The sequence below is a fragment of the Hyperolius riggenbachi genome, chromosome 9 (genome assembly GCF_040937935.1).
Source record: "Hyperolius riggenbachi isolate aHypRig1 chromosome 9, aHypRig1.pri, whole genome shotgun sequence".
NCBI lineage: Eukaryota > Metazoa > Chordata > Amphibia > Anura > Hyperoliidae > Hyperolius > Hyperolius riggenbachi.
The window spans coordinates 273,518,010-273,540,598 of NC_090654.1; the positions used below are offsets into that span (position 1 = coordinate 273,518,010).

A 22,589-nucleotide genomic window follows, 5' to 3' on the forward strand; every position below is an offset into this window, starting at 1 on the left:
CACAGGATGCCGGGTATGTGCTGCACCTCCTCTCATAGCATCTCCTCCCTGCTGGCCCGCAGCATCTGATCCACAGGATGCCGGGTATGTGCTGCACCTCCTCCCATCGGATCTCTTCCCTGCTGGCCCGCAGCATCTTATCCCCAGGATGCCGGGTATGTGCTGCACCTCCTCCCATAGCATCTCCTTCCTGCTGGCCCGCAGCATCTGATCCACAGGATGCCGGGTATGTGCTGCACCTCCTCTCATAGCATCTCCTCCCTGCTGGCCCGCAGCATCTGATCCACAGGATGCCGGGTATGTGCTGCACCTCCTCCCATAGCATCTCCTCCCTGCTGGCCCGCAGCATCTGATCCCCAGGATGCCGGGTATGTGCTGCACCTCCTCCCATAGCATCTCCTCCCTGCTGGCCCTCAGCATCTGATCCCCAGGATGCCAGGTATGTGCTGCACCTCCTCCCATAGCATCTCCTCCCTGCTGGCCCGCAACATCTGATCCCCAGGATGCCGGGTACGTGCTGCACCTCCTCCCATAGCATCTCCTCTCTGCTGCAGCATCTGATCCCCAGGATGCCGGGTATGTGCTGCACCGGCGCCGCATCACTCACCCGTTCTCAGCAGATAAGCGATGGGATCCCCAGCCACACATGAAGTCCTGCTTCCTGGCTACAGCGGCACCTCATGTGACCCGGCAGCACGTAACAGGTCACATGAGGCACTGCTGTAGCCATGGATACAGGACAGTGGACGGGCGGTTTACTGGAACGCTGATAGCTGGTGAGTGAAGCGGCGCTGTGCAGTTAGGGAGTGAGAGGAGGGGGACATTCAGGGAGGAGAGCCGCCCTCTAATTGTTGCTGCCCTGATGCACGCAATTCATGTTGCTTCATGGAAGACCCGCCCCTGGATGCATTGTATTCTTTATACAGATGGCAGGTTTCTCAAGTAACGTTTTGGGTTGTAAATGGAGTGAGTGTAGCTGCTACAGAGGGAAAAAAACCTCACAAGCGTACAACCTGACATTGTTTTTCTTTCCCGATTGGACGTCCTTAGGGCAGCACCAGACACGATAATTCAGACACTTTTCCGAGCGGCCTCACACCATTCACATTTTATGACACAATAAACCTCCCTTTACTGGTGGAGAAGCAGCAGAGGATTACAGTCGTAAAACGCTGAAAGAATTCAATAAACGTTGTGAGACAGAGCAGGACACAGGTGTGCGCTGAGTAATGTCCCGGAGCCAGTGGCGGACACAGCCAGCAGTGGGCCCCTGTGCAAAATTGTAATTGTGGGCCCCCTATGACCTGCGGCGCGCTAAGCGCGCCGCGGCAAAAATTAGTGGACAGAACCTGCGGCGCGTAGCGCCGCGGCAAAAAAATGGGCGTGGCAATGACCGGATGAGGGCGGAGCTAACTGTAACTTAAAGCGAACCCGGGGTGAGGGTTTATTTCCTTTTAAACAATACTAGTTGCCTGGCGGCCCTGCTGATCTATTTGGCTGCAGTAATAAACTGAATTACACCAGCAACAAGCATGCAGCTAATCTTCTCAGTTCTGACAATATTGTCAGAAACCCCTGACCTGCTGCATGCTTGTTCAGGGTCTATGGTTGAAAGAATAAGAGGCAGAGGACCAGCACGGCAGCCAGGCAACTGGTATCGGAGCAGTGCTTTTCAGCGCTGCTAGCTTTGGGCGCAGCCAGCGCCGCCATAGACTGTAATGGGAATCAGTCTATAGCGGCGCTCAGTGAGGAAGGTCGGCTCCGTCAGAAGACGGAGCCGAAGTTGTTTAAAAAACACAATAATTCGGCCTCCAGCAATCGCTGGAAGCCGAATTATTTCATTCCCCCACTATCCATGTCGGCCTGGAGGGGGAATAGTAATTAAAACGCCCCGGACTTGTGCAGAAGCAGGACCAGCCATTTAACAGCTGGATCCTGCGCCCAAGTCTACCAGCGCCGTATTCAAATGTACGCACTGGTATTGCTTAAAAGGAGAGAAATATGGCAGCCTCAATATTATTCTCACCTCAGGTTCCCTTGAAAAGTGCAACGCAAAGACAGTGGGCCCAAGTTTTGGTGACCCTTTCCCCAGAAAATTCACATAATTGTGCAGGTTTTCTCAAGAAAATACACATATATGCCCAGAAAATACGTGCAATCATGTCGGCAGATATGCCCAGAAAATACGTGCAATCATGTCGGCAGATATGCCCAGAAAATATGTGCAATCAAGTCGGCAGATATGCCCAGAAAATACGTGCAATCAAGTCGGCAGATATGCCCAGAAAATACGTGCAAACAAGTCGGCAGATATGCCCAGAAAATACGTGCAAACAAGTCGGCAGATATGCCCAGAAAATACATGCAATCAAGTCGGCAGATATGCCCAGAAAATACGTGCAAACAAGTCGGCAGATATGCCCAGAAAATACGTGCAATCATGTCGGCAGATATGCCCAGAAAATACATGCAATCATGTCGGCAGATTTGCGAAGAAAATACATGCAATCATGTGGCAGACCTGCCCAGAACATACACCTGCTAATATAAATAAAACAAAAACATTTACTCACCTGCAGCAGCAGACCTCCTGTCCCAGCCTCCATCCGGCGCGCAGCTCCCATGGGTGGTTGGGTGGATAGGTAGCCTAGTGGGTGGGTGAGTGGGTGGGTGGGTTGGTAGCCTGGTTGAGTGGGTGGGTTGGTAGCCTGGTGGGTGGGTGGGTAGGTAGCCGGGTGGGTAGGTAGCCTGGTGGGTGGGTGGGTAACTAGCCCGGTAGGTAGGTAGGTAGCCCGGTGGGTGGGTAGGTAGGTAGCCTGGTGGGTGCGTGGGTAGCCGGGTGGGTGGGTAGGTAGCCTGGTGGGTGGGCTGGTAACTAGCCCGGTAGGTAGCCGGGTGGGTGGTTAGGTAGGTAGCCGGGTGGGTGGTTAGGTAGGAAGCCTGGTGGGTGGGTAGCCGGGTGGGTGGGTAGGTAGGTAGCCGGGTGGGTGGTTAGGTAGGTAGCCGGGTGGGTAGGTAGGTAGCCGGGTGGGTAGGTAGGAAGCCTGGTGGGTGGGTAGGTAGCCTGGTGGGTGGGTAGGTAGGTAGCCTGGTGGGTGGGTAGGTAGCCTGGTGGGTAGGCAGGTAGCCGGGTGGGTAGGTAGGAAGCCTGGTGGGTGGGTAGGTAGCCTGGTGGGTGGGTAGGTAGGTAGCCTGGTGGGTGGGTAGGTAACCTGGTGGGTGGGTTGGTAACTAGCCCGGTAGGTAGCCGGGTGGGTGGTTAGGTAGGTAGCCAGGTGGGTGGTTAGGTAGGTAGCCGGGTGGGTGGTTAGGTAGGTAGCCGGGTAGCCGGGTGGGTGGGTAGGTAGCCTGGTGGGTGGGTTGGTAACTAGCCCGGTAGGTAGCCGGGTGGGTGGTTAGGTAGGTAGCCGGGTGGGTGGTTAGGTAGGTAGCCGGGTAGGTAGGTAGGTAGCCGGGTGGGTAGGTAGCCGGGTGGGTAGGTAGCCGGGTGGGTGGTTAGGTAGTTGAGTGGGTGGTTAGGTAGGAAGCCTGGTGGGTGGGTAGGTAGCCGGGTGGGTAGGTAGCCGGGTGGGTGGTTAGGTAGTTGGGTGGGTGGTTAGGTAGGAAGCCTGGTGGGTGGGTAGGTAGCCGGGTGGGTAGGTAGGTAGGAAGCCTGGTGGGTGGTTAGGTAGTCGGGTGGGTAGGTAGGTAGCCGGGTGGGTAGGTAGCCGGGTGGGTAGCTATCCGGGTGGGGGGCCCGACTCCTATCCTCCCTCCCTCCCTTCCTTCCTCACCTCGGGGGGCCCCCTCCCGATATGCGCGGCGGGAGAGTGAGCGGCAAATGCAGGAAGTCTTCAGGGCTCTCCAGGCATCCGCTAGAGGCCCAGCCGCTGAGTCTCCAATATGTCTCCAACTGGAGACATATTGGAGACCAAGCGGCTGGGCCTCTAGCGGATGCCTGGAGAGCCCTTCCTGCATTTGCCGCTCACTCGCTCTCCCGCCGCGCATATCGGGAGGGGGCCCCCGAGGTGAGGGAGGGAGGGAGGATAGGAGTCGGGGGGCCCCCGGGAATAAAATAATAAAAAAAAAAAAAAAAATTAAAAAAAAAAAAAAAAAGTACTTAATGCCATGGGCCCCTGAAGAAAACGGAACTTCAGGGGCCCTCGTGCGGCGGCACGGCCTGCACGGCCGTATGTCCGCCCCTGCCCGGAGCCCCCAGAGCTGTCTCATGTCTGCACAGAACGCTGTTTATATAAGAGGCCATTAACGGATTATACAGCTGACACAAAGGAATATCCCATCGGACCTCAGGAGTAAAAATAAAACCAACAGTATCAGCATAGGCAGCAGATATTATAACAGAGCAGCAGGGAAAATGTCTAAAAGCTGACCACTTGTGACGTAAAATCCAGGTGTTGTTGATTATCCATGCCCCCTTTTTGAAAAACTGCCATGGCAGTTTTCTGCCTTTGCAAAAACTGCTAAAAGATTGTGTCATCTGTGGGTGGGAGGAGCCTCATAGTGTGACCAGAGAGGTACTCTGCCTCTACCTGTGCCACTGAGCCAGCCTATCACAGAGAGGTACTGTGCTTCTGCCTGTGCCACTGAGCCAACCTATCACAGAGAGGTACTCTGCTTCTACCTGTACCACTGAGCCAGCCTATCACATAGAGGTACTCTGCTTCTACCTGTGCCACTGAGCCAGCCTATCACAGAGAGGTACTCCGCTTCTATCTGTGCCACTGAGCCAGCCTATCACAGAGATGTACTCTGCTTCTACCTGTGCCACTGAGCCAGCCTATCACAGAGAGGTACTCTGCTTCTACCTGTGCCACTGAGCCAGCCTATCACAGAGAGGTCCTCTGCTTCTACCTGTGCCACTGAGCCAGCCTATCACAGAGAGGTACTCTGCTTCTACCTGTGCCACTGAGCCAGCCTATCACAGAGAGGTACTCTGCTTCTACCTGTGCCACTGAGCCAACCTATCACAGAGAGGTACTCTGCTTCTACCCGTACCACTGAGGCAGCCTGTCATAGAGAGATGCTCTGCTTCTACCTGTGCCACTGAGCCAGCCTATCACAGAGTGAATCGATGTACAGAGGCGCCAGTAGGATAAAAGGTACTAAAAGGTTTAAAACATCTAGGTGGCGGTGGTGGACCAACCGACCTAAAATAGACACGATGCTGTCGATTTAAGTCAACAAAAATGTATTTACATACTCCAAGTAACACTGCGACGCGTTTCACGGGTCCAAAACCCGCTTCTTCAGGCATTAAACAATAGGAGTATCTCACAGCTATAGGTCCTGATACCACTGAGCCAGCCTATCACACTCATCTCTCTGATAGGATGGCTCAATGGCATAGGTAGAAGCAGAGTACCTCTCTGTGATAGGATGGCTCAGTGGCACATGTAGAAGCAGAGTGCCTCTCTGTTATAGGCTGGCTCAATGGCACAGATAGAAGCAAAGTACCTCTCTGTGATAGGCTGGCTCAGTGGCACAGATAGAAGCAAAGTACATCTCTGTGATAGGCTGCCTCAGTGGTACAGGTAGAAGCAGAGTACCTCTCTGTGATAGGCTGGCTCAGTGGCATAGATAGAATCAGAGGACCTCTCTGTGATAGGCTGGCTCAGTGGCACAGGTAGAATCAGAGGACCTCTCTGATAGGCTGGCTCAGTGGCACAGGTAGAATCAGAGGACCTCTCTGTGATAGGCTGGCTCAGTGGCACAGGTAGAAGCAGAGTACATCTCTGTGATAGGCTGGCTCAGTGGCACAGGTAGACAGAGTGCCTCTCTGTGATAGGCTGGCTCAGTGGCACAGATAGAAGCAGAGTACCTCTCTGTGATAGGCTGGCTCAGTGGCACAGGTAGAATCAGAGGACCTCTCTGTGATAGGCTGGCTCAGTGGCACAGGTAGAAGCAGAGTACATCTCTGTGATAGGCTGGCTCATTGGCACAGGTAGACAGAGTGCCTCTCTGTGATAGGCTGGCTCAGTGGCACAGATAGAAGCAGAGTACCTCTCTGTGATAGGCTGGCTCAGTGGCACAGGAAGAAGCAGAGTACCTCTCTGTGATAGGCTGGCTCAGTGGCACAGGTAGAAGCAGAGTACCTCTCTGTGATAGGCTGGCTCAGTGGCACAGGTAGAAGCAGAGTACCTCTCTGTGATAGGCTGGCTCAGTGGCACAGGAAGAAGCAGAGTACCTCTCTGTGATAGGCTGGCTCAGTGGCTTCTACTCCTCTTATGACCAGTGTGGTACCTGCTGTATTGGACTTTCATGATGCCTTCTATTCCTCATATATATCACATTTGTGGTGTTTATGAATTCTGGACCCTTACAGTACATACTATCCCTCTATGTCCCACCACCTCAGCTATACTGGATCTCATTGTACGTCCTGCACCTCCATTCATGTAGTTCAGACTACACCTTCACTTTAACCCTGGATGGTTGCAGCACATAATGACATTCCAGTCTCGGAAGATATTCCCATCTGACCCAAAAATCTGCTTAGCTGGAACCAGAAGAGACTCGCAGCTGTTTCTGTTCACCAGAAGTATCCGTCTCCTGCCCTATAAACTACTCAGAGGCGTGATAACATTTCACGTTCAGCACACGACGGCCAGAAAGAGACATTTATCCATTGGAAAAATATCTCCCTGAATTATGCAATTCGGCAAACATAAATGAAAGTCAGGGTAGGGACGAGGCAGAGTATCGGGAGGCTCCAGCCTATGGGCACAGAGCCCTGAGAGCGTGACAGTGCCTATAGAGTGCCCTAACTCACGGCGTTCTGCAGAGTATTTGGAGCAGAGCGTGCTGGAAGGGTTATTCACCCCTGTAGTTTTTTGTAACTATAGTTTTAGCTTGTTGAATATTTGTCAAAAAACTACAAGGAAATGTGAGTATCGGGAATGAGGAACCACCCAGATGTAGCATGAAACTTAACTACTTCAGCCTTCAGTCGTTATTCATCTTATGCATCCGAGTAATTTGCACCTCCCATTCATTCGCCAATAACTATCACGAATTATCACAATTAATTGATCTATATATTATTTTTTCCGCCACCAATTAGGCTTTCTTTGGGTGGTACATTTTGCTAATATTTATTTTTTTCTAAATGCATTTTAACAGGAATATTAAGAAAAAAATTCAAAAAAAATCATTATTTCTCAGTTTTCGGCCATTATAGCTTTAAAATGATGCATGCTACCATAATTTAAACCCACACATTTTATTTGCCCATTTATCCCGGTTATTACGCCATTTAAATTATGTCCTTATCACAATGTATGACGACAAAATTTTATTTGGAAATAAAGGTGCATTTTTTTTAGCTTTGCCTCCATCACTATTTACAAGCTTATAATTTAAAAAATGTTCTTAATATACCCTCTTGATAAGCATATTAAAAAGTTCAGACCCTTAGGTAACTGTTTTTTTGTTTGTTTGTTTTTAAATTAAAATTTTTTTTTGTTAATTTTATTTGGGTATTTTTGGGGTGTGGGGGGTAAACAGTTAATTTTAAATGTAATTTATTGTGTTTTGTGTTAAAAAAAATGTATGTACATGTAGTATTACTATTTGGCCACAGTCATTTTCTTTTTAATTCCATCCTGTAAGCGAGCACTCTCAGTTACAGGAAGTATAAGGAGGACGTGATATTTTTGTTTGTTCAGAAAGACCGCGGCTTCTCATAAGAAGCTGTCGTCTTTCTACCGGGGACTTAGATCAATCAATAGGTCTCCGGGCTAATGGGGGGTGGCACGGGAGCGCAGCGGGAGCCTTTTGGATGTGACAGCCACGTCCAAAAGGCTAAAATAGTTAATCACTGGCCCTCCTCTGGGATGAGTACCTAAACCCTGACCAGACGTTTCAGGTTCAGGGTCCCCTGTACCAGGCTGCAATGTGTCCCAGGTTATGTCCCACTTTTGGCCGCCGGGTGTCTCAGCTGTGGGACTCTGTGGCCCCTTGAGGAAATGTTTGCCTAATTTGCCATTTGCAAAGTTGGAGTAATCATTTTCTGCTGCGTTTCATGTGTTCGAGTTAACGGTAGTTGCATTTCATGTGTCAAAGGTAACGGTTGCTGCAGTTATTACTTGATGGTCATAGAGACTGCATTTGCTACATTGGAGTTATTGTTGCAGCATTTGGCATTTTGGGGGATCATGATTATTAAATGGTATGCTATTACTGTAGCATCAGCAGCTTCTGCAGATTTCTGGGTTAACAACCCGTATTTACAAATTAGCTGCTCAGCCAGGAGATTCCTGAGCTAACACAGCAGAGAGATCAAATTACACTGGTGATTAGTCACAGATGAAGGGGGAATTAGACAGGCTAAACTCTCTAAATACATACAGGGTGTATTTCCCCATGTTTTCCTTCTGTCCTGTGCAAGAATTCAGGTCCTCTTTCACTCAAACTTTTTTTTAGCTTCAGGGGCACTAAAAGTCTCTTTTCTTGTAAAATGGGACATTTGCAGGGTTATGATGGAATAGTACTCACCCAGGCACTGCCCCTCGAGCAGCCAGTAGCCCTCCGTGCAGGAGCAGGTGTAGCCCCCCTCTGTGTTTATACACACCTGCGTCGGGTTACACTGGTGGGATTCACTCGCACACTCGTCAGTATCTGCAAAGAGAGGACAGGAAACCAGTTAGGACATAATTACATCATCATAAAGCCAGATTCTGGCAGCTCTGACATCATCAGCAAAGCACTGTTACAAAGTAATGTTAGGTGTGGTATAAAGTATTCATGCAACACTGAGATTACTAAGTAATCCATTGAGCCAGCCAATATAGGGCCAGCTAACAATACATCTAACCCCATCAGATGACAGGTCCACTTCAATGGTTCATAGTTATATAAGTAGCTCACCTACACACTGGCCACTTTCATCCATTTGGTAGCCAAAGCGACAGATAATGGGCCGTCCCGGTGATTGGAAGCTGGGAGAAGAGAGAGGAGGAGCCAGCGGTGCAGCGGCAGGGAGGTAGGGGGCGCGGTATGGCGTTCTATAGGTATTTGTGCGGGGGATGCAAAGGTAGCCTCCATTTTGGTTGACGCACAGCATGTCACCTCGGCAAGCGTCCGGGATGGTCCGACATTCATCTATATCTGTAAATGCAGCACAGAGACACGGTTTTAGGTTTTGCACATTGACATGAAGCATTCAGAGTATACAATTGTAACATGGATTCAAGGAAAGTGATACGGATCAGTATCTGTGTATCCAGAATAAGATATACAAATCTGTGTATCCAAAATAAGAGCATGTAAGACAGGAGAAGTGAAGAGAGGCGCCCCCATGAGGATGAAAATGGGAATGCTGGGACAGATGAGTCGCTATGCTGCCAAAAACTCTGCGGGGGCCCCGGGGACCACAATAGTGTGTGTGTGTGTGTGTGTGTGTGTGTGTGTGTGTGTGTGTGTGTGTGTGTGTAGCCCACCTCCAGCTGGGGGTGTTTAGGGGGCCCTTTGTAACTAGAACCAGAGGCGGGACAAGGTCCTTCAGCACCCAAGGCTGAGACACCAAAGTGCGCCCCCCCATCCCTCCCACCCCAGCCGTCACACACTGATTGCTATTCGACTAATAGGTGCCCCAAGGCCCCCAACCTCCTCAACACCTTAATCTCTAGTTATCTGGCTTGTAGTCACTGCTATGTATCCCCTTTTCTTATTTCTTTCTGCTTCAAACACAATTGGGAATGACAGCTGAATGAATTGTGCGCCCCTCCTACACTGCGCCCTGAGGCTGGAGCCTCTCCAGCCTATGCCTCGGCCCGGCCCTGACTAGAACTGGCCGTAATGACAGGCCCCCTATGTGTAAGACCCCCAGAATCCATATGGCAATCGTTAGGCCCTGGACAGGACACGAGAAGCCCTCCACAGAGCTCTGATAAGCTGTAATATTCTCATGAAGCAGGAGTAATAAAGAGCTCTATTGTTCCGGACAGCAGAAAACAACGAGGAGAAACGTTCACACACGTCTGCAGCGCTCTGGCAGCGATAGATCCACCTGGGAACGCAGCAGAGTCCTGGGGAGCGCAGCCTTCCAGAATATCCCAAATTATTCATTTCACAACTATTCGTGGCAGTAAAATGCATTGTTTTCCCTCAGCGCAAGAAGGCAAAAGGACAAAGTTCATCCCCACCAGCCTCTCACCGAGAACCAATCACATCTCACCATCAAGACACGGCTTTCAGAACAAATAGTTCCCTTCTGATTGCATATCTCCCAACCTTTTGAGGCAAAAAAGAGGGACACATTTAAGACAGCCCCCTTTCAACCTCCAGAAACTCCCCTTTCATCCTCCAGACACGCCCCTGCCACAGTCGTAGTCACACATACCACTGAAGCCCCTTGTACACATGCAGGTTAACCTCCCTGGCGGTATGAATGTTTCCAGATTTTAGGGTCTAAAAGGGGTGAAAAATTTTAGACACAAAAACCAAGGGAAAAAAAAAAATCATACTGCAGTGAGATCTGCAGCATCCTTTGCACTTACTCACCTCCCTGGGATTCAGCGCTGCAGTTCTCCCTCCGTCCTCTGGGTGGAGCTGTAACCCTATAGTGAGGTCGCTGTCTGTCGTCATTAAACGGGGATCTCACCAGAGGGATCGAGAGCTTCTGAGGACCGGAAGGAGAATGGCTGCTGGCTTCTGGATCGCAGAGGATGCCCGCTGTGCTTTAGGCTCTGCATAGACCTCCAGTCCTGGCAGACATCCAGAGCAGGGGCGTAGCAATAGGGGTTGCAGCGGTAGCGACCGCATCGGGGCCCTTGGGCCAGAGGTGCCCCAAGGGGCCCTCCCTCAAATGCAGTATTAGCTCTCTATTGGTCCTGTGCTGGTAATAATCACTTCTATAGACACTTTGAATAGTGGTAATCATTAACAAGCTGTTCCCCATCCCCTTCTTGCACCTCTGACACTGTAGTTGTCCTTGGCAGGTTTTGGTGCGCTGTATAAATTGTTATGTATAGAGTGCTTGGGGGGCCCATGTAAAACGTGCATCGGGGCCCACAGCTCCAAAGCTACGCCACTGATCCAGAGTCAGGCTTGAGGCTATCGCTACTGGCTTCTTTTTTCCACCCCGAGCCTGACTCGGGGGTAGCTGCCAGGGAGATTAAACTTGCATTGCATTACCCCATTTTGCCACAAGGGGCCGCAAAAGCAATTAAAGTCTAGGGAGACTTTTGGTCCATTGCAGTGCACCGAAAGTGTCCAATCCGACACAAGAACAGCAGCTTAAAGCACTATGCTTGGGGAAATGTAAGTCTATGGGTGACGCATGTAGTGTAAACGATGGAGCGCGGTGTGTTGCGGTGTGCATGCTCGGATTGCCAGTGACGTACTTGCTGTCCAGCAGGAAGTATGTCACTGTGTGGGGGGCGGGGCCATGCATATGACTGTCTGTGCACTCTGCAGCTGGGTCATATGTTTGTCATTTTTTGCATTGCGGTGGGATACAGCAGGAGCATTGCATCCCCGTCGCAACGCAAAAAAGTAAGTGTAAAACCGGCCTAAGAATTCCTAAGCAAAAGACTTGGTTTTATATTTCAAACCAACTGGCCCTTTTTATCATCATCATCATTAGTTTTCCTTCATATTAACATTTGAAAATAACTATTTCAATTTAAATGATGGGAATAAAGTTTAGAGTCAGTCAGACACATTTTTGAGTAGACAAAAATACATATATTTTCCCTGATCTGTACATCAGTCCTGAAAGAGGGACAAATAAGGTTTAAAGTGAACATGAGGTGAAATTAAACTGATGAGATAGTGTATTTATCCTCCTACTCCTAAAAATTTGCATTTTTTTAAAGATATCCCATGGTTTTATTTTATATTTAAACATTTAAAAAACTAGATTTATTGTTCTGGTGTCTCTGCTCAGTGGCAGCCTATTAAGTGTCCCTAAATGAAAATTCATTAACTATTGACTTTTTTTAATCTCTCCCTGCTCTCATAAATTGTATGCTACCAGGAAAATTTGTATGGCTGTAATTTGCTTATCAGTGAAGTTTACTGTATTCCCGACAAGACAGAAGCGGTTACTTCTATGCCTAAAAATTAACGCTTTCAGGCAGCAAAATAAAACAAGTAGAACAGCCGGGTTATAATATATTTTGCACTGTACGGTACATACACACAGTTATCTCATTTCACGCCACGCCACTTTAATGAGGTTTTTGTAGATTGAGAGGTTCAGGAAATGATCAGTAGAAGCAGTTCCAAGAATCAAATGAACATTGAGAGTTTGTCTCACCTAAACACTCGCCGGTCGCTCTGTCCACCTGGAAGCCGTTGGTGCATTGTGGCTGTAAGGAAAGAACAGACATGATAATGAGATTCATCGGTCGCCATGCCCGCTCTGCGCTACACAAAAATGTACGCTTAATTTCACGTAATCGTAATTAACTGTTGGCGATCATTACTAATTGCTACAACGCACTTCACTCCTGAGGGATGGTCAGTGATGTGCTTAGGATTCTGAGCTGATGCAAATGTTAAACAGCTTGAAAAAGGACCAATCAAATGAAGCACTGGCTGCACTTAACCAATCGATGACCAAGCTGCATGTATTTGCATAATTTTAGCGTGCAATTTTCAACTACCCTGCATTGCTAGCATGTCACTGACCATTCCTAGGGCAATGTTTTGGCAATAGTGAACTTCAGCTTTGTGCAGAGCTGTGATAAAAGGGTTGTGCTTCTCAACAAATGTGGTGTTTCCCTTTAAATGGTCCTAAAAATAAACAAATCTCTAATTGTACCGTATGCCAGGCTATGGGGCTCAGTGACAAAGACACTGTTCTCTAAGCATTTCCTCTTCCAGGTCCTGAGAACGGATTGCATTCTATGTATTAAAGTACCCCTAAAGTGAAAGATATTTGGAAACTGCCATACTTAATTCCTGTTAAACAATGCCAGTTGCCTGGCAGCCCTGCTGTTCTATTTGGCTGCAGTGGTGTTTGAATCACACACCTGAAACAAGCGTGCAGCTAATCCAGTCAGAAACATCTGATCTGCATGCTTGTTCAGGGTCTGTGGCTAAAAAGTATCAGAGGCAGAGGAACAGCCGGACAGCCAGGCAATCTGTGTATCGTTTAAAAGGGAAATAAATATGGCAGCCTCCATATCCCTCTCACTTCAAGTGTGGGAACAGAACGGTGGAGGCCGAGCATAAGCAGTCCATTACTCCCAGCTGCCTCCTTTCTAGTTATGTAGCAAACATCAAATTTTAGACTTAAATGGCAGAAGAACGGCAGACGACTTAAGCGTTTAATAGCAAAACCCCCTTACACACAACAAACACCAAATTTGCAGGGTATGTGGAGGAGAACAGTGGATACAATACAAGAGGAAACTTTTTTTTTTTTTCAAAAAGACCTTATAGTTATTGAGAAAATCACTCAGAGTGTGGGAAATGTTTCACCCAGCGCTAATCTTAGCGGTTAGTAGCAAAGCCCCCTTAAAGGGAAGGTTCAGGCACAGGCAAACAAAAAAATAAAAATCCACTTACCTGGGGCTTCCTCTAGCCCGTGTCAGGCAGGAGGTGCCCTCGGCGCCGCTCCGCAGGCTCCCGGTGGCCAACCCGACCTGGACAGGCCGGCGGCCAGGTCGGGCCTCTTCTGCGCTCCATTGTGCATTCCACGCCGGCGCGCTGACGTCATCGGACGTCCTCCGGGCTGTACTGCGCAGGCTCAGTAGTTCTGAGCCTGCGCAGTACAGCCCGGAGGACGTCCGATGACGTCAGCGCGCCGGCGTGGAACGCACAATGGAGCGCAGAAGAGGCCCAACCTGGCCGCCGGCCTGGCCAGGTCGGGTCGGCCACCGGGAGCCTGCAGAGTGGCGCCGAGGGCACCTCCTGCCTGCCACGGGCTGGAGGAAGCCCCAGGTAAGTGGATTTGGATTTTTATTTTTTTGTGCCTGAACCTTCCCTTTAAGTGCTAGAAACACCAAATTAGCAGGGTATGCTGAGAGAGAGAAAGAGAGAGAGGGGGAGAGGGAGGGAGATAGGGAAAGAGGGAGGGAGATAGGGAAAGAGGGAGGGAGATAGGGAGAGAGGGAGGGAGATAGGGAGAGAGATAGGGAGGCAGGGAGATAGGGAGAGAGGGAGGGGGGGAGAGAGGGAGGGGGAGAGAGAGGGAGGGGGAGAGAGAGGGAGGGAGAGAGGGAGGGAGGGAGAGAGAGAGGGGGGGAGGAAGGGAGAGAGGGGGGGAGGGAGGGAGAGAGAGAGGGTGGGAGGGAGGGAGGGAGAGAGGGGGGGAGGGAGAGAGGGGGGGAGGGAGAGAGGGGGGGAGGGAGGGAGGGAGGGGGGGAGGGAGGGAGAGAGGGGGGGAGGGAGGGAGGGAGAGAGGGAGGGAGATAGGGAGAGAGGGAGGGAAAGAGAGGGGGGGGGAGAGAGGGAGAGTGTGTGTGTGTGTGTGATATATATTAAAGGGAACCTAAACTGAGAAGGATATGGATTTTTCCTTTTCAAATTATACCAGTTGCCTGACTCTCCTGCTGATCCTGTGTCTCTAATACTTTTAGCCACAGCCCCTGAACAAGCAAGCAGATCAGGTGCTCTGACTGAAGTCAGCCTGGATTAGCTGCATGCTTGTTTCAGGTGTGTGAATCAAGCACTACTGCTGCCAAAGAGATCAGTCGGGTTGCCAGGCAACTTGTATTGTTTAAAAGGAAACATCCATATCCCTCTCAGTTAAGGTTCCCTTTAAAAATATATGGTAGGGTTTCACACCCTGAGCTATACCAGCCCGCATGGTCCATGGTATGGGGAGGCTCTGGGGGAGAGGGGCAGCCAAGCCTCCCCCCCTACCCTTCACCAGAGCCCTTGTCCAATCCATGGACAAGGGGCTCTTCCTCACCTTCGGTGCCCCAGGAGGTGATGAGATCCGAGGGTTCTTTGTGGCATCTGGGAGTCCCCTTTAAGAAGGGGACCCCCAGATGCCTGCGCCCCCAGGAGAAAGCAGTATAAGGGTACAGAGTACCCCTTAACAATTTCCAGAAAGCGTTAAATTAAATAATAACACAACCACAAATAAAGTCCTTTATAATTATTAATTAACCAGAAATCCTTAACTGTAACGTTAAAAAAAAAAAAAATGTTCCCAAGCCAATATCCTCTGGTTACATCTTGGTTAAAGATCTCCGCGGTGCGCACCCGTCACCACACACCGCTGCTCCTTGTGCAGCTCTAGCTATGCTAAGTATAGCTAGAGCTAAAGCATCTTTAAATTTTGGCTTCAATGCTCCCCACACTGGTTTATGAATGGATGCTTTTGGCCCTCTTAGAGGGGACTCCCAGATGCCACCATGTACCCCACCAGGGCCTCATTGGCCCCCACCTCCTCCTGGGGCACCTTAGGTGGGGAAGAGGCCCTTGTCCATAAATTAGACAAAGGCTATGGGGGGGGGGGGGGTCGGCTTGGCCACCCATCTCCTCCAGAGCCCCCCCCCCCTCCCCCATACCATGGACCAAGCTGGCTGGCATAATTCAAGGTGCAAAGCCCCACGCGGCTGGAACTTTGCATTCTGGCTATTCCAGCGTGCATGGGGTAAAAGGGGTTAAAGAGGCTCAGGAGGCACATCATTTTTTTTATATTTCCCACGCTCTGAACATATAAAAGATAAACACATTTATATACAAGTTCAGAGTGTGGGAAATATATATTAAAAAATGTCAAGTCAGAGTTTAACTTGTTTCCGTGGCCAGCTCAGTCCCCTGACCTCAATCCTATTGAACATTAGTGGGACAAAGTCGAAAGATCACTTCAAAGCTTGGAAATGCCGCCATCCAATCTGACCCAACTTAGAGCTGCCATTATGTCAGCATGGGCCAACATTCCTCGGCAACGGCACCAGCATCTTGTTGACTCCATCCCAAGAAGACCATCGGCTGTGATCAAATCTAAATGTGGACCAACTTGTTATTAGATGGTGTGGTGTCTCTAATTTATTGGCCAGTCTCACTTGCAACCAATAAACTGTCTGAAAATCAGCTATGGATTGTCCAGCAGTGAGATGGGGGTGAATAGATCACTGGCAGATTCCATCCAATCTGCCAGAATCAGATAAACAGAACTGAAACGTTTATAACTTCCTTTGGTCTTCGTTTGTACAGCAGTGAAAAACACGCCAGTTCTATATATAACAGCCATAAAACCAAATCTCCCATCGCTGCTAAAGGGACAGCGATTATTGGCTGCCAGACCGGACAACATTCCGCGCATAGAACATCTGCTCGGCCCGCCGATAGCACCCCTGTCGGGGACAGCTGCGCTTCTTGGCCGCAGTACACAGCCGGGAGACTGGGGATTTGACATCAGATACTCGCTGCTCACATCAGCTCAAACCAGAAGAAACATTTTCCACCATAAATCAAGACAGAGAGAAGTAACGCAAACACTTACCTGGGCTTGTGAGCGGTCTGTGAGGCAGAGGGCAAGGCTGAACAGGGCTGCTAGTCTGCAACAGAGACAACAAACCAGAGGAATCAGAGACAGACTTCTGTGTGAAGAAAACACAAAACTGAGGGCTCTTTCACATCAGAGCTTGCGTTGGAGAACGCTCAAAGCATACGTTTTGTTGTATGCCTTTTACTGCGTTTTGATATGCGTTGCACTGCAGTGAGTGTGCGTTTTTAATCCGTTTTCAATCCGTTACTGCACATAGAAAAACGCAGGTAATTTTTTTTTCTTTTAGTTGTCAACTTTCTACATTGTTCCTCTGTTGCATTCTGGGACTGATTGCCTGCGTTAACGGATTAAAAACGCGCATAGTGTGCGTTTTACATTGACTAACATTGTAACGCATAAAGCTAGCGTTGGCCAAAAAACTGCGCCTGGGTGCAGTGGAACGCAACGCACAAAAAGGCTGCGTTATATGTGAAAGCTAAAATGAAAGTCTATGGACTTTCATTTCACCTTGGGTAACGCAAACTTTATCCTTTGCGTTGAAACGCAGAAAATCTGCCCTAATGTGAAAGAGCCCTAAGCAACAACAAAATACAGAGATAAAATGCAACAATAGATTGATAACTGACCAACTCTCTATTTCGTCTATAACTCGTCCTTGTAGATGTGCAGTCTAGAAAGTTTAGGCACTGGAGCCCTCAGTGACACCAGTGAATACATCCCAACTTTTTGAGATAAGAAAGAGGGACACTTGAGCCACCACCCTGCCACACCCCCTAATCACACATACCCTAAAGATTTTATAAGAAAAAATACATTGTTTTAAAATCCAAACCACACTGGTCCTTTCTATCCGGATTCATTTTCCTTCATATTAAAATTATTATCTCTAAAGGGGCACTATGGCGAAAATTATGCTGTTCCATTACCCCCACCATCAGTTATTTAATATGCACTGCAAAAATTTCTCCATAGAGCTCGTGGTAAAAAAAATAGCTCCTGACACCAATTCTATTCTTCTACACAGCTGATCTGTGTCAGTAAATCAGATGCGACGGACTAGCTGCTCTCTTCTAACTGCTAGCAACCTTCAGTCTCGCTCTGCCACAGCTGATTTAAAACGTGGCTCACACACTCCAGAGCCATTGTTGCTTCTCACATGTTGCTATAATGTAACTAATTAAACTGTCTGCTAATTAGTTAGTTACTTAGCTAGTTACATTAAAGCTACATGAGAGAAGTCTCTGGAGTGTGTGAGCCCTGCTGCCCTGTTATAAATCAGCTGAGGCAGAGAGAGCAAAAGGCTGATAGCAGTTGTAGGGAATGGCTAGGTGTCGCATCAGCACAGGAACAGCTGATTTACAGAAGCAGATCAGCTGTGTAGAAGAATAGAATTGGTGTTAGGAGTTTTTTTTTTTTTTTTTTTTTTAATACAAGCTCTATGGTGAAATTGATACTGTCCATATTAAATAATTGATGGTGGGGATAATGGAACAGCACAATTTTCCCAATAGTGCCCCTTTAAACCCCCAACCTAAAGTAAGACTGATTCATTACCCACATTTACCTATTCCATAGTACACTGGGACACCTTCTCCCGCTGCAAGGCTGTTAATGCACCAACCCCACTATTGCCACATAACACCACCCGTTCGCTCATTCCACTTGCTACCAAGTAAATGGAAAATTCTGTTTAAGATTGGCTTATTGGCATTCAAATCCTTACACAATCTGGGCCCTGGATACCTGAAGGACTTGTTGCAACTGCATCACACCCCCCACAATTTTTGATCAAAAGGATCTAATAACTTCACTCCCAGAATCCACCTCAAACCCTTTGGAGATAGAGCCTTCTGTCATGCTGCCCCTACACTTTGGAACTCAGTGCCACACCCAATCTGGACATCTCCATCCTTGGAAGTATTTAAGTCCAGACTGAAAAGCCACCTGTTTAGTTTGGCATTTACGAACATCTGACTATTTCCTCTGTAACACAGTCCAGCCTGCGAACTTATATTGATCTGAGTCATATCTGTGAGCTTTTAGTCCTGTGGGAGAAAAGCGCTTTACAAATGTTATTGTATTGTATTATTGTATTTTGTGCAGAGCACAACAATTGTCATTTTCAGTAAGGTGAAAGATGAACTCCTAATTTGGGAATTTATGGTAAAAAAAACACAACCCTTTTTCTTGTTTGCGCTGCACGTCTGATAGGTTACAAGCCCCACAGCGGACCTCATCAACATTTACCGCCAAAATAAAGACAAGCATTTTTCGTATGACGAGAGCACATACCAGAGCGGTGAAGCAATGCTCTGCGGGTCTCACCAGAAGTTACTGAAGCAATAAAGACAACTTAAAGAAATTATCCATGTGATGTTTGTGTTCAAGAGGACCCCTCTCTCCCCCCTGCATGTAAACTGTCGCTGGACCTGTGTGTAAAGCTAACCAGTCACTGCAGACCTCTGCTCTCGTCCTATTGGCTGATCAAAGAGGGTCTCCCGCGATTTGGCAGGTAGATGTGGCCGCGGCTAGGAAACCATGATGAGGTCCGTCCTGCCAACTCCGGCTTAATGAAACATTTATCTTGGCCGGTGACTCAAGAAACAAACGTTCTGTCGTAACCGCTCACCAAATTGTGGAAAACCTCTGGAAAATGTCCAACCAACTGGTTTTCCTCTCAATTCCTTTAAAGTGGACCTGCACTACTTCCTCTCTGCTCCAAAAGATAACCTTTAAAGTACATTACAGCTGATACAAATCAGCAATAAATCTTCAGTGTGTCTATTTCCTGCTTTCATGGAAACAGACATAGGGTTAACATCCTCCGTTTACAAATTAGCAGCTCTGCCATGGCAAAGGACATTCCTGAGCTGACACAGCCGATAGCAGAAGAGGGGGAATTAGACAGGCTAAACTCAAAATACTTACAGGGTGCATTTATCTCTTTTCCTTCTGTCCTGTGCGAGAGTTCAGGTCCACTTTAAAATAGTTTCACTTGAGATGTTCATGAATTCTTACCACAGAAATGGGTTTCATTCCCTTAATTTTACTGTGTGTAAAGCTGGCATACGTTTGTTATTACAGTACGAGCGACAGATTAAACGGATTCATTTCCTGGAGTTATGCTGCTAACGAGTCTGCAGTGCGATCACCGCGCACCGCCCAGATGTCAAACGCTAAGTGACAGCCAGGGAGCCCCACTGCGTTCCATTACAGGACGGGGAGGAGACAGATACATAGAAAATTCCACCTTTTCCTACCAAGAAAAACATATTTTAGACCAAACTGAATTTTTCCATTTTTCCAATTGTCACCATCCACTATATATTTTCTTTTTAAACTGACGAGACCTTTCATTTGATAAACACAGACAAACACAGAACATTTATATAGCGCTTTTCTCCTGGCGGACTCAATGCGCCAGAGCTGCAGCCACTAGGGGGCACTCTATAGGCAGTAGCAGTGTTAGGGAGTCTTGCCCCAGGTCTCCTACTGAATAGATGCTGGCTTACTGAACAGGCAGAGCCGAGATTTGAACCCAGGTCTCCTGTGTCAGAGGCAGAGCCCTTAACCATTAGGCTGCTTTCACAGTTGGACTTTGTGGTCTGACGTTAGAGCAGCTTGTAATGAGGTTTCCTTTAACAGGTATACTGCTCTTTCCACTAGAAAGGGTTAATTAAATTACTAAGCAATGTGCCCACCCCCCAATGCTCTGGGTGTGGTGAGAAGTGTAATGTCTATATATGTTTTATGTTGGTTCAGAGGTTTTGAGCACTTGATAAAGGGCCAACGCCCGAAACGTTGTGCTGTATACATATCTGGCAATAGAAATAAATATGTATTGGATATAATATCTAAAAAGGGTTGAGTCTCATGGGAATTGCGATGCAATTTGGAACTTGGTTAGAGCAGCCTGTAACGCAGCCCAACTCACAGCAATGACAAATCAATGGGCTGTTCACAGTGGCCACGTTGCGTTAGAGTATAACGCAGCACTCTAAATGAAAGTGCAGCATGCTGTGCGTTACACTCTTATTTTGTCGCGTTAGACTGTTTGCACATGCTCAGTAATGTTTTTTTTTTTTTAATTTGCCACATGCGCTTTTTTCGTCCGATAGTATGCGTCAAAAAGTACGCATCACGGACGCATCAAGAGACGCATAACGCGGCTCTTTGTAACATCCAACTTCAAAGCTCACATGCGTTGCGTTAGGGGCACGTTATGCGACCTTAAAGTGAACCTAAAGCCTGCAAAAAAAAATGAGTTTTACTCTCAGCCCCCTGCAGCTGATCGGTGCCTTCGCCGTGTCCCTCCGATCCTCCTGTCCCCGCCGGCGGCTACTTCCAGTTTCGCCGTCACCGGCCGTCAGGCTGAGAACGTGAGTGATTGTTCGCGTTCCCAGCCACAATATCGCCCCCTATACTGCTATTGTGGCAAGGAAGGCCGCAATAGCAGTATAGGGGGTGCTACTGTGGCTGGGAACGCGAAGAATCACTCACGTTCCCAGCCTGACGGCCGGTGACTGCGAAACCGGAAGTGGCTGCTGGCGGGGACAGGAGGATCGGAGGGACACGGCGAAGGCACCGATCAGCTGCAGGGGGCTGAGGGAAGCCCCAGGTGAGTAAAACTTTTTTTTTTGTAGGCTTAACCTGCCTGGCGTTCTATTAAGATCGCCAGGCAGGCTGCGGGAGGGTTTTTTTTTAATAAAAAAAAAACTATTTCATGCAGCCAACTGAAAGTTGGCTGCATGAAAGCCCACTAGAGGGCGCTCCGGAGGCGATCTTCCGATCGCCTCCGGCGCCCAGAATAAACAAGGAAGGCCGCAATGAGCGGCCTTCCTTGTTTTGCTTATATCGTCGCCATAGCGACGAGCGGAGTGACGTCATCGACGTCAGCCGACGTCGTGACGTCAGCCGCCTCCGATCCAGCCCTTAGCGCTGGCCGGAACTTTTTGTTCCGGCTGCGCAGGGCTCAGGCGGCTAGGGGGGCCCTCTTTCGCCGCTGCTCGCGGCGAATCGCCGCAGAGCGGCGGCGATCAGGCAGCACACGCGGCTGGCAAAGTGCCGGCTGCGTGTGCTGCTTTTTATTTCAGCCAAATCGGCCCAGCAGGGCCTGAGCGGCAGCCTCCGGCGGTACTGGACGAGCTGTGCTCGTCCAGACCGCCCAGCAGGTTAAGTGTCACTTTAACGTCGCATCTAATGCAACGTCTTAGTGGGAAAGAGCCCTCACACTATCCAGCTAGAAAATATTGCATGAAAGACACTGAAGCTAAAAAAAAAATGATATAATGAATTGGTTGTGTAGTACGGATAATTACTAGAACATTAGTAGCAAAAAAAAATTCTCGTTTTTATTTACAGTTACAAAGCTTTTTTTTTTTTTTTTTTATAATATTGTATTATTCTCTAATATTTGCTGTTTACGCATTACACTCAGCATTCTAAATGATGTTACAAAGCAGTTCAGTGACCTTCTGAACTGTCCTCTGCTGAAGAAAAAACAATACAGTGACTGACAGTTGATATAACAAGCTTCAGAAGACAGAGCTCTCTGTGACTTTGAAAGTTGTGGAGCTCAATGGCTCTTTTGCATAGATAACAACTGGAGTTTCTTAACTCTTCATGTACTGCAAACAATATTACTGTATTTGCGCCTAATGTTTTATTTCTTAGCTGTACTACACATACAAATCATATCATATTTTTTTTTTGCTTCAGTGTCTCTAAACAAAAAAGCGAATGAAAGAGTTGGACCTCAGTTAATCGATTTAATTAGGGGAGGGAGAACACTTCAGCTGGGGAACTATTTAAAAATTACATTATTCAAGCAGAGATCAGCACACACTGCAGCTAGTTTACAGTCAGTACAGACACAGAGTAAAAGATTATACTGTACATAGTGGAGGTGGTAGAGATGAACACACGCTGCAGCAAGTTTACTATCACTACAGGCAGAGAGTAACAGCTTATACTGTACATAATGGGGGTAGCAGGGATTAGCACACACTGCAGCTAGTTTACTATCAGTACAGGAACAGAGTAACAGCTTATACTATACATACTGGGGGTAGCAGAGATCAGCACACACTGCAGCTAGTTTACTATCAGTACAGGAACAGAGTAACAGCTTATACTGTACATACTGGGGGTAGCAGAGATCAGCACACACAGCTGT

The 22,589-nt window shown here is 48.2% G+C and overlaps 1 protein-coding gene across 1 annotated transcript in view; it reads right to left on the reverse strand.

Moving 5' to 3' along the window:
- The window catches only part of FBLN5 (fibulin 5), a 95,114-nt gene that overhangs the window by 38,502 nt on the left and 34,023 nt on the right, over positions 1-22,589 (reverse strand). Inside the window, exons 3-6 of the mRNA XM_068254579.1 lie at positions 16,409-16,463; positions 12,260-12,311; positions 8,866-9,105; positions 8,494-8,616 (exon numbers count right to left, since the gene is read on the reverse strand). Coding sequence (XP_068110680.1) covers positions 8,494-8,616; positions 8,866-9,105; positions 12,260-12,311; positions 16,409-16,463 — 470 coding nt within the window. The remainder of the gene's footprint in view (positions 1-8,493; positions 8,617-8,865; positions 9,106-12,259; positions 12,312-16,408; positions 16,464-22,589) is intronic.